The 17,743-nt window shown below is 42.1% G+C and overlaps 1 protein-coding gene across 1 annotated transcript in view; it reads right to left on the bottom strand.

Moving 5' to 3' along the window:
• Positions 1-626: 626 nt before the first annotated feature.
• Positions 627-17,743, bottom strand: part of ADAMTS2 (ADAM metallopeptidase with thrombospondin type 1 motif 2) — a gene marked incomplete at both ends in the record, with an annotated part of 189,082 nt that continues 171,965 nt past the window's right edge. The window contains 10 exon segments of the mRNA XM_082005994.1: positions 627-1,087; positions 5,438-5,527; positions 6,561-6,690; positions 7,823-8,030; positions 10,327-10,459; positions 11,162-11,321; positions 12,489-12,652; positions 14,077-14,157; positions 14,799-14,922; positions 15,728-15,861. Of these exon segments, the coding sequence (XP_081862120.1) occupies positions 627-1,087; positions 5,438-5,527; positions 6,561-6,690; positions 7,823-8,030; positions 10,327-10,459; positions 11,162-11,321; positions 12,489-12,652; positions 14,077-14,157; positions 14,799-14,922; positions 15,728-15,861 (1,685 nt within the window).

Raw genomic sequence — 17,743 nt, 5'->3', positions numbered from 1 at the left:
ATACCGTCACAGAATTTTCTATGTATTTCCTTATGCAGTCCTGGTTAAGAAAGCTATGTAAGCACATGCCTAGCTGTACCTATGGGAGCAGCTCTCCCAAAGTCAGCTAAACTTAGTCTGGCATGTCCTTAAGTACCTTCCTGAACTGGGGGCTGAGTTAGCACCCGGGTTTATGCAATGCACAGAAGCATCACGGGATTGCTGACCATCTGCTTGTCAGTGTTAAAGGGATTTATTATGTCTTGGGACTGTTTTCCTCCATCCTATGTGTAACTCCTATTACTATTCCCAAGCAGTTTTACACAGGCATAGAAGACTTAAAAGAGCCCATAACAAGAAACCTGCTAACCTGGCCTAGGTATTACGGTTTGTTTGGATTCAGTGAAATGCTGTAATGATATTGCACTAATACTCTACCGTACCCTGTAAACCTAGCCATCAAAGTGTTCAGATTAGCACTTATGAAACAATCTGTCATTTTCATTTATAGTAGGCTTGAAAATTTGGCATCTCTGCCATAGCACCACTTTGATTTTTTCCCCCATTTTTAGTCTCTACGACATGGGCAATACTATGATGTTGGTAACATCTCTATAAGAGAAAAAAGTTTGTGCCGTATTTCCATTTTAGTTCATTTTCCTAAGAGTCTCTTTTTTCCTTTTCTCAGCAATCAGCTCCTGAATTCTTTGATTCCTTGTCCTTTCATAAGGTATCCTCCTCCGTGTAATGATGTTATGCTGCGATACTTCGTTATCCAGCCCATCGATTTTATAGGGAACATCCACTGCATTGATTTCTGGGTGCTCAGTTGCATTGGAAGGAGGTGCACGTGTTTTGGAAACAAGAGGAGGGCTGGTGGTAGACTGGGTGGTGGACACGCCCATGGAAGGGCTGAGGGTTGTCAGGAGCTCCTCCTCAATGACATTATTCTTATTTACGTTAGAATCGGTTGCATTGTCATCCTCTGTTATGTTGTTGTACGTATTACAGGACTTGCAACACAGCTTATTGTAACCGGGAATGGAGCAGTAACGAGAGAGAACTTCCATACGACAAAACATTGACTTGTCTCCTTGACAATGATCTTCTGAAAGAGAAAAAGGGAACAGATAAATAAAGAGCATCTTCATTAATCAGAAAAAGAAACACAGCTGAAGCTTTGGCAGTGGGAAGAGGGTTTGGTATTTAAAGAGGGATGGGAAACTGGCAAATGAGCCTTCTATAAGCAGAAGCAGGCTTAATATTAATCTAAAACAACTCGCTTCAAGGGATGCAGAAGCTGATCTGAACTGTTTGTACCAGCCCCATCCACCCTATAGATTGTAACACACTATTTTTTGGCTTTGCATTCCAGAAGTGCTACCTGAAGACCATGCAGCCACGATGAACTGCGTTCCTGCCGTGGCTTAGAGTTCAAAACATACCGATAGTACTGTGTTGTTGCTAAAGCTACTTTAAATCCCCAGAAAGTCATCAAGGTTTATATTGAGAAATCTTTTTTTTCTCCCCCTTTGCTCCTTTTAATGCTTTTCTGTAACCTAACAGTGACTAACCATGGTCAGGGTAATTTGTATTTTTCTGGACTGTCTCAAGAAAGTCAAGTCTTATTTCAATGTGTATCGTGTAACTCAGAATTAATCCATCTCCCATTGGAGTGATATTTTTGCCAGGTATCTCTATTCTGAAAACAGCAGCATCGCCTGAGCATGACCCTTGCTCAAGAGAAAAGTGGTGGGTTTAGCATAAGGCCTTTCTCCTCCTCCTAGAAAGCAGCCGATATATTCAGAACAATGAACTCCAGGGCGATGGAGCCAAGCCAGTCCATTAATGACTGGGAGACTCAGTAACAAGTCCCAGTTTTTGTGTCACTGACTGGAAAACTGTAATAAAAGAGGAAGAACGATAATCAATAGGTTTTTAGCTGTCGATAGCTGTTATGACAATCTGCATTGTAATAGAGGTGTTACAGCAGATCCTGATCTTCCTGAAAGACAGGTAGCAAAACATAGGCTAAGGCGTTAAAGGTGAACTGGTCAAACTGTATTACTGTCTGAGAAACATAAACAGAAGCCTGCTCAGAGATTACTCAAGCCCCTGTGATTTCTGCTCGGAGGAGGTAGAGGACCGTATGAATTGATGGACGGCGAGGGGTTAGCAGGCTCCTTGGAGAGAAAGCTACCTGTGCTCCGTCCTACGTACATGCTCTACAGCTCCTGTGCCTCCAGGCTGAAGTGATGGAGATGGAGCCAGGAACTACGGGGAACTGCCATGAAGGAAAAATCCCCAACATGCAGCCCATGCTGAAAGAAAGGGGAGTCAGAGGGCGTGCAGAAGAGGAGAGGGCTGAGGAGAAAGGCAGGCTGACCAACACTTGGCATGACCAGTAACAAAACATTTTCTCTGTGACCAGAGTGCTGAGACAGAGATGAAATCACTTCTGCCTCTCTCCCTGCTCTTACTACATCTCCACCTACTCTTACAGTAAAGGATGAGTAACTGCAATTACTCGCCTTTATTTAGAGCGTACCCGATGGCAGACAGCGTGCTCAAGGCAGCGGGTTACTGGAGCTCGTTTCTCACCATCCTGCTACGAGCACTGACTGACCCTGTCAGCAGCCTTACAGCCGAACAGAGAACCAGAGCAGGTTCAGAGATATCAAGTGAACTCGGAGAGCGTAGCTGTCACCTCTTCACTCACCCTCAGTTAACAAAATAGGGCATCGTAGGTGTTTAGTTGGCAAACATATCAGTCTAAAATAAACTAATAACTGTTGCTGCTGCTTTAAAATGCTAGTGCTGGCTGAGGAAGCTGGAAACACCATCCTTGCACTGTATTTATGCCCCAATTGTTACATTTGTTGGGGAAAAGCAAAATTCTGGTTCCTATTTTCAAATGTTTCAATTCATTTTCATATTTTTCAAATGCTAAAACTGAGATGCTGCTGGAAATAAACAACTCCCTCCTTAGGAACCTAAGAATAGTACCTAGGTTTTAGAGACGTTTTCAAACCAGTCTTTAAGAGCTGGAACTGTTCGTATCTGCATGCACAACTCTATACAAAGGATTGCATGTGCCTATATAGCTTTATATGTATTTTTACATACCAGGTAGAGTTCCCTTTGAACATTTTGCCTTGTGTTGCATGACCTTAATGCAAGCTTCTCCAAATGGCTTGCAAAATAAAAGCCAACAGGTATAACATTTAAATGCAGGTTCAACAAGGCAGACCTGTTCTTGGCTTTGTAAGAATCACTAAAAGCACCTTTAGAAAAATGCCTTTGTTTCCTATTAAAAATACGTAAGGTCAAGCTTAACAATACGTGAAGATAAAACTGCATTATGTGATATGTTTAGTGACATCTGGTAAGTTATATAAATAAACTCTGTAACTTAGGAATGTCAGAATGAAATTTTTATCCTCTATCCAGACCAAAATATCCAGATTTGCTGAACTTTTATTTATTTTTACTTGCAGTATGCATGACAGACTGGAAGTATATCTCCAAAACATCAGTAAGAAAAAAATAAATCAGTTTCACAGTCACTTTGGTACACATTAGTCTCATAAAAAAATATTGAAAAGCAAACTGAATTGGCACATCTTTAATATTATGTTAAATACATACAAAACACTAATAAAATATCCCTGATAAACCAAAGTGCATATAGACATAGTGCACAATGCCCAGATACCTTATTGCACCATTCTCTATAGCCACCCATCTCTTGAAACATCACTAAACATTGTCTATTTAAAGGTAACAGTCATGAATATATTTATACAGTTAAACACCAATTATTTTACATAACAGTATTCAGTGCCAGATACGTGTCTTTGCTTTTTCACCTTGTCATGTAAATTGTTAACATGTTTCAGGAAATTATCATATTAACAGCAAAATTTAAATATGTGATCACATGATAATGACAAGTTTGAAGTGCTACACTGTTGAAGACCCAAAGATTCAAAAATGCCACTTTTCCAAAGAATATGATCAATGCAATAAGGTACTAACTTGCTCCAAGACTGCAGTTTTAAAGTTGATACGCTTCTACTATTGGTACTGACTGTCACAAACAGGTTTATGACTTGTGAATTCCAAATCTTCAACACGAACACGGAAGGTGAAGCAAGAATGCCAGTTAAATTTCAGTAAGTCAGGTCACAATCCTGTCTTGATGAAGATATGGATATGCACTGTGCAAATTAACCTTGGATTAAATTTACTGCCTTCTAATAGTTATCATTCAAGTAAAAACACTCCATATGAAGATTAACTCAAGGTACCAGTGTACTGTTTATATTTAAAGCTGGATCTGGTAAATTAATGCCATTTACATTTCAACATTAAGGCATTTTTCTAAAATTCTTCTTCTAAGCAAAAAAAGCAATAAAAATTGAGGTAATTCTGTAGTAGTTCACACTGTTATGTTTGCCAGTTGACACATCTATAGAGCATACACACACACACACACACACAACCGTACCAGTCAAGTCAGACATGCATATGGTGAAAAAAGACCAAAGATGTAATGAGTATAAACAGCTCCATGCTGAGCAGCTGGAGACATCGTAGTCAATGAAAACATCATATTGCCTCCGCCAGGTTAAGAAAAACACCACCACGCAACCTTCAACGTGGACCACGCCTGTTCTGCTTCAGTTTTGTTTCTAAAGTCAAAGCACACAAAACTGGCAAAAACTGCGCAATGAGAAAATTAATGCAGCTTTTCACAAGGAAAAATATTTCAAGCCACCACCAGGAGTTTGGTGAGAGCAGACGGTGTCGTAGCAGCACGGAAAGTACCCACAGAAACTGCGCTTCTGCTTCCTGGTGAGCCCTCCACAGGTTACAAACACAAATGTGAAGGTCAGGAATAAAAAATGAGCAGCAAGGGTGAGTAAAGCAACGGCACCGCAAAGGAAAATGGAATGAATAAATTCTTTCACTCATCAGACTACCCTGTCAGCAAACTGAAACTAGATCTAGAGTTACGAGATTTAGGATTTTTAGATAAAGGAGAACTTTAGCACTACAAGGTGTCATTATTGTGATGTGATCACATTCACAATAAGTTCTCAGTTTTGCTATCAAACTGAACATCATGAACCAGTAAGAGCCTTTTTTCACCATCACCAAGCAACAAGCAAACCGATCCCAGCTCCCTTTCAGAGGACTGCAACATACTGTGGAGATCCAACTTCACACATCCAACACTTCAAGACCTCCACCACCAGTGCTACGCAAGCTCCAGAGAAGAAAGACACCGAGCACCAAGTGCCTGGTGTGAAAAAAAAGATTCAGCCCAAGATTTAAACTTGGCAAAGTCAAGGGAACTTTCCGCATAGAGAGAAAAAGAGAGCAAAAGGCAAAGTCCACATTCGATGTGGCATGCATTTAAGGGCAAAGGCAGAGTTATAAATGGGTCTTTTACTTGAAGATATTTTCTGGATGGGGTAGTCTGGATCAGGTCTTGACAGCCATTGTATCATGTAGGTTTTCTTTGAAGGATCAGAAACATTTCCTTGAACAGAGGAAAAAAAAGATGTAACACAACGTATGTTAGCATTAAGTAGCTGACCTGTCAGAAGTGGGTAAGCTAAGAGAGTGAGTGGACTCTGATGGTGAAGGAGCCCAGGGAAGGACTATGACCAGGCTGTGTAGTCTTGGGCAGAGGATGTTGTTTTGCCAGTTTGCTGCAATTTGTGCCCAGCACTTGGCAGCCAACACTGAAGATAGTCTGCAAACCAGTTCTCCAGCAGTACTTCTCACAGGAGTATTAAGTATGTCCTAAGATACATCCAGTCTAGTTTAGTTATACTGCCTCTTTAAAATCCTTGTATTGGAGACCATAATTGACAGCTTGGTTCTAGTTAATTAGGAATCAAAAGAAAAATACATCAGGAATAAAAGAAAAATATTAATTATTTAATAATAGGAATATCTAAAATGATCTCACAAGTATCATTTGCAAACGGCTGAAAAGCTAACAAGGATAAAGGCATTACTGCCCTGGATTAAGTAGGAACAAATGTATTACAGCTTAAAAAAATTGAGTTAGATAACCCCTGAAGATAGCTTGTGCTTGACAGAATGGAAAGGAAGGGTGGGATTGTTGCTGGAGGTGGGGAAAGCAAAGAGGCATCTTTATACATGATGCCCTTGATTAGCCACAACCCACCAGCCTCTTGCCAAGCCCAGCACGTCTCAGGGGTGCAGGGCCGGACTCAGGCAGTGTTTCTCGCCCAGGGGAGCTGCTGTCTGCCAGCTGGTTCCAGTCATCACCGCGGTGCTGAGGTCTGCCCCAGCCTCTCATGCTGTACTGGGGCAAGCGGTGCTCCTCACTGTGAGAAGAGAACAACCATGTGCCCAAGAAGCCCATCGGCCACACAACAGCTCTGCATTTGGAAAGTCTGCTCAAAACTGGGGCTGTGGAGCGCTGCCACCCCAGGCAGATGTAGCACACAAGTATAACTGAAATGCCTTCACTGAATTTAAATGCAACCAGTATAAATTTTTTCAGCAAGTAACATATGCTAGAGAAGACTGGCACTTACTTGGACACGGAGGTAGTCTGCAAATCCTTACGGTCTCCGGTTTATTTTCTTTACAAAGGCCGATAGCATTGTCCTTGGTCCGGCACAGGACCGGGCGATCCTGCGTGCCGTTGCCACAGCTGACAGAGCACTGAAAGGAGATGCACTGGTTAGACCCCAAGTCACCCTTTGGAAACAATGGATTAGAAATTAGTTTTTAAATTTTAAACAGCTGCCCTTGATTCGAGTCGACGTGGTACAGCATTTGAACTACTGCAGGACCTACAGTAACTAAGCAAGAGGGAGAACCACTGCTTTTTGTGGTGTACAAGTAATTGTGAAACACTCCAAGAAAGACCTTATGGTCTTGAGCAATAACCAACCAACTGTAAACGCAAGGCATCTATTCACCGTGTGCACCAGGGATGGCATTGCTTGTGACACCTATTCAACCCAGTGAGGATAGAATTATTTGTGCTTATTTGCATGGCACAGTTCCAAAATAAAATGTTGTTTCTCCAAATGCAGCCACGTTTTTTAAACAATTCAATGGAGAAATGCTGAGACGAACTGTAAGGATCCTGTGTATCAAAATCATAAGAACAATTTAATGTTGCAATATTCTACTCACATTTCTTGCCTTTTGATGACTGCAAAGGTTTCCAAGTATGAATACATGGTGCCTATTATTGCTCGAGGAAGTACTTTAGCAAGAAACAGTGTGCACAGTGGCATTACATTTCTTGCTCGCACAGCGAGTTAGCCAGAAAGCCAGGGATGGAAAGCACAAAATGCCCAGCTCCTGACACTTGTTCTGGGAGCAACTGAATCCTGTTTTGCCCATGGCAATGGCAAACAAAACCGGCTCACGAATAGGTGCCCTGTATTTCCATAGTAAACTAAGTGAAAACCTCTGTCTTTTGGCTTACAAACAGAACCTTATAAAACTGAGCAGCTAAATGTGCTGAAGGCCTTTATATTGCAGATGCTCACACCTTGGAATCTCCACGAGTGTTAGTGCCTAACTTCCTTAGGCTCCCTTAATCACAGTGTCTGATCATGCAGCATCACCACAGGATGCTTTACAGGCTGTTTCACTACCACCATCTCTCCATCTAACTCACTTTCTGTGGCATTAGCAGCAGTAGAAGCAATACACCCTGTGTATAGGCATTAGGTTATTGTGTTAATGCATTTGAACGGAAAGCACAGAACAAATTCCAGGATTTTCTCCCCTGCATTATAAGAAATGAGTTGCTTGAGGCCTCCAGAAAACGACTGACCTGTGACCAGGGTCCTATTCTCCACTGTGCTGGGCAAAGCTCCCGGTTGCAAGGCCTCCTGCCTTCTGGACGGTCATTGTTGCAGTACTTGGTATGAACAGACCGATTTGTATTATCGTGTAGGGGTTGGATACATCGGACAGATCGTACTTGATATCCTGTTTTCCCACAACTTTTGCTGCAAGGCTCCCATTCTCCTGTAACCCATCTGGGTTAGTGAAAAGAAAAGAAGTTGAGTAAAATTTTTGAACTCACCTAATTTAGGAGAGAGAAACTTAAACACAGTTTTAACAGGAAGTTCATAGTGGTTCTGATATGGAAAAAGAAGAAGATATGAAAAACCATAAGCAGTTATGGTGAGGGTTATTTGACCGTGTCCTTGAAAAATCACTAGTAAGACCAAGATGTTTAAAATTACTCTTTCTCATTATCTCCGAGATAAGCATTTTCTTACTTTGCTTCACGTGCTTTGATTGTAAGCTGGTCCTTCCAAGACTGCACATAAAAATCTGGTAGTTTTTACGTCAAAAGCAGCCACCCAAGGGTGCTGCTGAGCTTCCAGGTCTTGGTGCATGAGCTGTGCTTTGTCTCGCACTGTAGGGAGACCTGAGCATGCACCACCCATCCCCACAGCTGCTTCCCACAGAAGTGAATCCAAAACATCTGAGCTAAAAATGCAGCTCCAGCCTGGCCCATATCTGGATACTCCATGGACCACATCCCTGGCCACGCTAGACACCATCTCACTGAAGCACTGGCAAACCCAGCTACACCATCAATGCTGTGTGTGCTGAGCTCAGGGGAACTGGAGTCCTCAGCATCATAAATATTTGGTTTTGGCGAAGGCAACACTCCACTGAAAATCCAAAGGTCTGAGTTCATGTGTAAATCAATTTGGCCACTGAAAAATGTCACCTATGTTTTGTAATGTAGTTGAAAACTCTGCTGATCATCCAAACTGGCTCAAGGATTACACCTACAAACTGTAAGGAACTTAGAGAAGAGCAACAAGGACAGACAGGACCAGAGGAAATTTATGTAGACTGCTGAAAGCTTGGTTATATATTTACAGATTGCAGAGCTCTGCAGGAAGGAAATATTATTCAATACAAACAGTATTCATGGGATAAACTTAACCAAAAAATACATATGGTCTGAAGAAATATCCTGAGTTTGAAGCAATTGTCCTAAAGTACTCATAAAATCCTTGGTTTAGAAATAGTCAAGAAATAGCATGGGCACAAGGCGATGCACTAAAAGCTCAGGTTAAACAAAAAGTAGTGGCAATTTCACCCAGCTTTTTCTTTGTAGCCTACTGAAATTACGTAGCTGTGGAGGAAGGCAAGCGCTGTGGAAGAAGGTGAGCGCAGTGGAGCACAAAGCCATGAATCCTAAGGTGATTTCTGAGACAAAGATGATTTTTTCCCAGCAGTGAAGCAGCAGCATATTAGTGCAGTGGGTGTCACAGAGCTTCATAAAATCTCTTAAATAATTGCCTCTCCTATGCACAAGTGTAAAATGCTCCTATGTCATTCTACGGAAACAGAGGTGACTGAAACATTCAGGAATCCAAATACAATTTAGGATCCTATTGAGTCTTTGTGGTACTTGGGTCCAATTATATTTGCAGCTGAAAGAAGAATACAGTCCTTTCCAGAGAGCTTGAGATATGATTAGGTCATTACTTCAGTTTTCTGATAAATAAATATTAAGCCCTGACCCATGCTGAGTTTATGGGGCACAGCTTCTTGACTTTTCTCTTTTTCAAATCTTTTTTGAAAGGAAATTAGGAAATATTCTGTGGTATGTTCTACTTATTTGCTGTGCTTCCTGGAATCTAGATATGGTCCCCAGAGATAAAAGCTGGGATCAGCATACTCTTTTCTTGTTGCAGTAGCAACACAAGGAATATACGAGTCCTGTATGTGGCAGGAGTAACCTGCTGCCAGTCAAAAAAAGCACCTGTAAAATGTGAATTAAAATATTTGTAACACTTAACTACGTATAGCAAAGGTGAAACAGGCACACTATGCTGTAATAGGGCAGCCACAGAAATCTAACAGGCCAAATACTTTCCCCTGTGTTTATATGTGCAAAAATATGCTGTGAACTTTAGGAAGATTTGGATTTGAGAGGCTGTATGACATTGCTTTTCTTATGTAGCACTCTGTAAATTTGTTCTTACATGGTTAATTCACACTGTGTAAAATCAACTGGTATAAATTGAATTTATGTCTATTTTTTATTACCTCAAGATGGCCTGAACACAAATGTCTGGATCAAGACAGCACTTCTTTTCTAATCCAGCTTATTTCAGAAGTAATAGGAACCAGCAGTCCCAGAAATAGTACTTCTACAAGCAGAATATAGCATCACATCCTCATAGTCCTGGGTCTCTGTAATGATGCATGGAGGTCAAGCTTAAGCCACCTTCTTTCAGGCGACAAGTGCTAGCGGGGTATAATGCCTATCGCCGAGCCGCGCCGGTGGGCAGCGATGCTTACATGGGCTGGGAGCACTCCTGGAGGTTGCACACCCTGCGAATGGGCTTAGGCTTTTGGATCAACTCGCAGTAACTCCGATGAACCATCTTGTGGTCTGTCTTCCTCCGGCAGCCGTATTTCGTGAATTGGTAGCCTGGAGAAAGACACTCCTCTTATTTTCAGTACCGGTAGATCTTACACAGGACTCAGGTTTCAAACAAACTGCACATACACTGTGTCAAAGGTTGCAGTTGGAACTACAGGTGAACACGCTACAAAAGGAACTGTAAATTGCACCGAATAAACTCTTATCACATAGATTCAGCACCCAGAATTGCTCATCCCCTTTAGTTGTCACTACAGGCTATAATGAGAAAAACAACATCATCTGGAATTTCATAAACATTCTGCAAACGTGCACAGCCACGCTCCGGCGCTGCGACCTGCCCATCGGTCTGGTGATCAGCCTCAGGGTCTACATCTGGCCCCAAAAGCAGGAGCCTTCACATTGCAAGGCCCATGTCACAGGACGCAGATTTACTAAGGGCTGCCCCGTGGCACCTTGAGGTTTGACACTGTCGTCTCTCAGAGACCCTCATCCAAATCTTGCACATCTGTACTATTTTTCAATTTTCTAAGCATAAATCAGAAATGAACTGCCACAGATCTGCCCCAAAACCATTTTAGTGAGATTTTAAACTCTATTTGCTATTTATTTAGCTATTTCTCAAGTTAAATAAAATCCTCCCATACTCCTGGTCTCCCTAATGTCTTGTGGCAATGAATTCCACACGTGGAGTTCATTCTTTCAGTTTTCTCTTTATCAATTTTGAATGCTTTGGGGTTTTGTTTTTACCTCCTCCACAAGGTTTTGAACATTGGGACCATTTCTTCAAAGCCCATTCATACGACACCGAGTCCTCTTCCAAAACATTATTGTTATCTACATTCAAGGAATCTTCATGGATCATGTACTTATAAGTCAAAGATATCTTGGCACCACCATGAGGAATCACCTAGTAAGCAAAACAGATGTAGAGAAAAAAAGATTTGAAAGACTGATATCAGAAGCTATGTGAGATGACATGAAATAGCAATCATCACGGCTTAGATATAAAAACATCCCCGGAGGGATTTAAACCTTTTAGCAGCACTCAACACATTTTTTTTTCCCTGATGAAAAACTGTATCTATCCTTATGACACAGAGTTTCTAAACTGCGTATTGAGAAAGACTGTTGTTGATTTAGACTGATTTTTCTTGCCAGCATTGGACTGACTTCACAATACTAAATTTTTTCCATATCCCCTCATAAAGGAAGGAAATGTTGTACTAAAATGATCATGGATAGTTACACTAAAAGTCAAGACAAATACAAATGCACAGATAACTGAAAGCGGTGGAGAAAATTGCTTGTATTTCTGAGGAAATATAAATATTCTTATGATAATCCTAGGAATTCTGTGAAGCTTGTTCCTTAATCCTGACAGAAACATAAACTATTTAGAGTTTTTGCTATCACACTACACTAGGACAAATGCAAGAAAATGGAACTTAATGTGAATAAAGTGCAAAATATTGGTCCTTTGAAAACGTATTTATTCCTCCTTTGACATTCAGTTGGCGTAGATCAACACATTACAGCTTTCAGAGGAATTCTGAATCAACCTACCCCCACTCATTGCAGTCTATCATTTACTGGTTTGCAATGAAAAAAGGAATATAGCCAGGTAGGTTTGGGAACTGCAGGACTGGCTGTGTCCTGACAAAGTGAGCCTGGGGCAGAAGAATCCTGCATCTGCCTTTGCAGGATACATTGTCAAAACATGGTCGGGAGGAGGAGCTATTAATCTATCTGATATGAACCATTTGGACCTTTTTTTAACTGATGCTCATACGTCAGATATGATAAGTTGGGGAGTTTTTACACAGTGGCCATTCGCTAGGCCACCCACAGGAAATAATCAGGAGGGTTGGCTGCTCAGCATGTAACCCTGAGCTGTAACAACTCTTGTACAGAGCAATGAGTTAGGAGAAAGGAATTAGAATACACCTTCTATTGTCTTAAAAATTGAAGCAGATGTCTTGTAACTCACAAGAGGAATCTAGACTATATTATAGCACATTATGGCTCTGTAACTCTGACATTGTGTTCTGTGGAAGATGGTTTTCATTTGACTTACCAGAATAACTATTCCATTACGCAGTGGCCCCATGGTCTGCACGGTTTCTCTATCATCGTCATTCCGATATTCCCATTCCACACCCATGTCAATAAATACTTTAGAGTCTGGCACATAGTTGTCTTCGCTTAGAATGAATTTCCCCGTTTCACGATTTTTAATTGCTAGGAACAATGTAAGAAAAGTGAATACAAGAGGTTTGCTTCTCATCTTGAGTTTTGTTCTGCTCTCGTCCCAGTGGAAGAAGCAGAAAAGGCCAGTGTGCATTTTCCTGCTGTTCCTTCACATGTTTGGAAATACTTTTTCAGGTGTTTCACTGAACTGACAACGCTTTCCTGCTCAGCTCCAGAAATGTCAATTGTCCTTTTTTTTCCTTTTTCATAGCCTGCCTTGCCAGAGAAATGAGGCCAGCGCGACTGCACCGTGTGCATCCGTCTGCCTGCTCCCAACTAACAACTTCTGAATCCACTGGACAAATCCGAGCCAATTTGAGAGCCGGTGGGGGTCCCACAGCTGCTCAGCTCTTTCACATGTTGTAAGGCACCTCAGGGGGCTGTAACTGCTCCATGAGAGAAAGGCTATTGGGCTAACCCCCAGCGGGTCCCCACAGCGAGAGAGAGATGCTAGAAACTGTATTAATTCTCCTGCTCAGATCCAGCCCTGACACCGACACGGCTCCTGCCATTGCACACAGCGCCCGATTCCTCTGGTTCCGCTGGCGTCAATGCCCCACCCTTCACCTGGAGAGACTTCAGCCACTTTTCTATTAGGACTCCTGGTTTTCTCCTACTACGGTGGAAAATTTGCTCTCCTAGTTAGAAGCGGCAGGGACCGTTTGTTATTTAACGCCAGATTTTAACTCCCTTTTCTCTCTAGCAGCTACCTGGGCATCCTGCTCCCTCAGCACTGGCCTTAACAGAAAGCAAGCTGTTCGTGTCCCCTGTGTGTCGTTTACCCCACACTGAAAGAGCCACCTTGTGTGAATCGGCAAGCGATCGCTCTCCTGATCCATGGGGTCAGGCTGCACCGAGCAGCAAGGGAAGCGTTCACTGGTGAGAAGCTGGAATGACTCACGATACAGTTAGCAGGCCATTCGCTGTGGATCTACTTCCGATTAATAGCAGCCTACTAGACACTGCTTCGCACTGATTACAGGGCGAGGAGGGGATTTCAATTATTTTCTAAGCTGCGTGATCGATCGGGCAATCGTCAATACTGTTAGCAACAGGACAGAACCTGAAACGGATTTGGATGTGGCTGGGAAATGACTGAGGATGGGAAGCACATTATGAGAGATGCACACAAAGGTAACATGTTGCACCCCTTAATGTAATTCAGCTCCTTTTCCAGCAGTTTTCACACATGCATATGCCAATGCAGGGATCTTCTGGCTAGGACACTGGCGAATGCAGCACAGGGAAATCAAATTGCCAAAGAAGTTTCCTGTTTTAACATACTTAACAGAGGTACGTGGTGTGGGAGGATAATGGGTAAACAAATGCACAAACACATTGTGAGGCTCCAGAGACAAAAATAGACAGCTGAAAAAAATATTGACTGAAAATTTTCCTACTTGTTAAATACTTACCGAGATTATGACTGGTGCCGTCTGTTTCCTGTATAAGTAAATGTCTCGCACCAACAGGAATTTCAAACATCTTAACGTGCCCTTTATCGTAGTATTTGAAAAGACAGTAACTGGTTAGTATGCCACAAACAGGAAGAGTCTGTCTTAGGTTTTTCAATAAATCTTGTTTTCTAAAAGCAGGGTGTATTACAGCAAGCGGAACCTAATCCAGCATCATTCCCATCCCTATTTTTGTGCCAGATGATGGAACATAACAGGGACAAAGGGCTTTGAGTCAGAAGAAAAATGCCTTAAGTATCATCAACAAACTGACTTTGCTTCAGACTAAAACAGGCTTCGAGTGCCATATGCACCCACAGAGAGAGACCATGCAAGCTTCTGTCTGACAGTGCGTGATGACATATTATTGCAGCACTCCAGTGACTCGGATGGAGCAGCTGACTGACATCAGAAGCACAAACAAGTACATAGCTCTCCATCACAGAGCTCTGAAGCCCTCCTCAATGCATGCACAGGTCCCGATACCAGCAGACTAAACTGACCACTGGACAAAAGTCTTATTTTCGAATTCTGGACACATCTCAAAGTAAAGTCCAAGGAGTTTATTGGAATTAGTGATGCTGTAAATGATTTGTGGTTGCTCTGGTACTTTCCATGAAACAGAAGAGATCAAACAAAAATACCCTGAATTCCCCAGGACAAAACACAGTGAATACACTGACCTTGTTTCTTTGGTACTCTTGAAAATGTTCCTTTCACCACTTTGCAGTGGGAATTATCTCCTCCGCAAACACCACACTTATCTTCCTGCTTGGTGGAACCTATGACCCTGTCACACCCAACTTTCTGTGCACAAAAGAGAAAACAGTCATTCTTATTATCCACGCTTCAATTCAAATGAGCCTTCACTCCGGATATCAAAACCCAGACTTCTGCTTCAGCAAAGCAGCACAAACCGTAGTATTTTCCTGGAAGATCAACATCTAAACAGATTTTAATACTTTCAGTTGCTATAATAGCCGTCAATCAGGTGATTATATTTTTATATTATGCTTCACAGTGGTCCTCTTACTGAAGGAAAGCAGCACAGTTAAGGAAAAGCTCTTAAGCCTCAGCTTATCTTAAAGCAGATGCTTAAATTCCAGGAGAATCAAGGCATCTATGTGAGGATAAGCACCTCCACCACTGCTTTCCTAAGTCAGAGCCTCTAATTCTGTTAAAAGATGACCTGCGGCAGATCCCAACTTAGAGGAACTGTCATTGATTTTTTAAAAATAGCACGATCAAATACAGAGAGAGTGCACATCAGCCATATCTTAACCACTTTCCTTGAAAGCTGCCGCATGTTTCTGTTTCATAGTACATTCCACCCCCACTAAAGCTCTGCAGGAAAAGCTTTCATTGAAAGCTAATTGTAATAGCTCATCTTCAAATACTGCATTAAATATTACTGGTCTAGGTAGGCGCTGTTGGAATTGAGTCACATCCAATGGGATGGCAACTGTGAATATCACACATAATATTGTGACAATAAACCTAATGAAATCTCCTTATTGCCCAAAGCATTATTATTCTTGGAGAGAAACACTGAAGCTACCATTTTAATTGTTCTCACAATACTAAGCTCTGAAACAAGCCATCAAAAGCTTACCAAGCAGTCTCCCCGCACGCAGATGCTGTAAGCGTCTTTGTAGGAGCAGCGGGTCCCATCGTGGACCATCCTTTTCATATACACCACATCCCCCGTTTCCTTTGATTCACAATACAGGTGGCACCTTTCCTTAGCTGGAAAATAAAGTGACCCAAATTGTGCGTGTTCATCTCTAACAGTTCAGTTGCTGACTTTGTGAACAGTACTTTCAATAGTGTTGGCTCTCTCTTCATCCTTGCATACATCCCAGAACACAATACGGTACCCCATAAATCATCAATGCTTATCTCCTTTCAAAGGCTATGTGATCATTTGGAAACTGATGAATCATAAAGCGTCATCATTAGGAGACAGTCTTAAAAATAACAGATCATTTACTTTGATCATGGGGCCTCTATTTAATCCTTTGTCAGAAGATGCAATCTGGCAGAGGTTGCCACAGTGTGCTACATGACTACCTGTGAGAGATGCAGGTTTCTGCATCAGTTTCTCCTGCACTGCACTTAAACCTGAAAAAAAGCAAAAGTCATTTTGCCATTAAAAGCAGCTGTTCGACACTGAGTGAATCTGGTATCCAAAATGTCTTCAGAGACAGCTGGGCCATACCGTTTCCTTCTAAACATGAAGTTAATTTTCCCTCACTGTTGTACTTGTATTTATGATAGTTTAAATCATTAAACAAGATGAGATGTCAAAAAGATTCAGAAAAAAACCATTTCTTACTGCTAACGCATGCGCAAACAGCCAGACAAGCATACCTCTTTCTCCTACTCTGTTCCAAAGACCTAAGACCAAAAATATAGCTGAAATGACTAGTCAGTGGCTGAATAAAGATGTATTCCACCAGTATATTTCATTTTACCTATATCTCTTGCTGTCCCCAGCCCCATAACAGGATTTACTATGCTCTCCTTGGCAGTGAAGAGCAGATGGCCTTTCTGTTGGATGAAATAAAGATTCCACTATTTTAACACAATTAAAAGTTGGGACACTTTTCCCACTATTTAAAACAATAACAACCTTTCTGTTATAGCAGTCCAATTAAAATAAATCTTCACAGGCCCTTCGCGTTCTTCCTCGGTAGAGTTCCATGGCCTTTGCCCTCTTTTAATAAAGTCCTTGTTATTGCTGTTGATGTCCTCATGGCCACTGGGTATTGGTACATCAGAGACCTTTGTTACTGCTCCTGAACGATGCAGAGATATCATGCTAAAAACGTAGGGTCTAGACTATTAAAACAGGTACTTTACTTTTCTTGTGCAGATTCTTAATAGGGGACTATTAATACCATAATAATCACAGACCTAATGTATTTGCATATATTAGAAACGATGCACAAGAGCTGTATACACACACCCCCTGCGTATGTACCCACACCCACCCACACATACCATACATTCACTGTACGTGATTAAATGAAAATATCAGAGGGTCTGACTGGGTGCCAACAACTCCGTACAAGGGCTTTATTTTAGAGAGGGTTCTCTTCCCATTGCTCCATGGGAATAGTAAGTGTGCAAGTGCCGTTAAATTGGACCCTGTTAATTGCAAAGAATTATTTTCTTTCTATTCACTGGTGTTGGGCATAGTTGGGGTGCAGGAGCACGGACGTGACCATACGCCTGTCCGTTCCCAGCTCCCCATGCATTTCCTTCTCCTTTAATTGAGGCCGGGAGCTAACGGCCAACGTCGCTCCACACGGCGCTGGCAGATGCACGGCACAGGGCTATGTGAGCCCAGCGGAGGCTGGGAGATGGGGTGCTCGGGGGGCTTGGAGCAGGAGAGAGGCCAACAGCATGGTGCAGCACCGGGGGTGCTCAGGCACAGACTGGGGTGTACCCCAGCTTGGTGGCTTTTCTCTGGCCACAGGATGAGATGCTCCTCTCTGTCCCCATCACATACACGCTGTGTCAGACACGTCCAGCTGAGCTGTGTGTCAAGTGTATGAATTTAATGTCGCTTTGGAGCCATGACTGCATTATCTGCACAAAGTATGTCACTGATATGCCTTATCTT

This window comes from Phaethon aethereus (genome assembly GCF_964289735.1).
Source record: "Phaethon aethereus genome assembly, chromosome: 14".
NCBI lineage: Eukaryota > Metazoa > Chordata > Aves > Phaethontiformes > Phaethontidae > Phaethon > Phaethon aethereus.
This window is presented reverse-complemented; position numbering and strand designations above follow the sequence as displayed.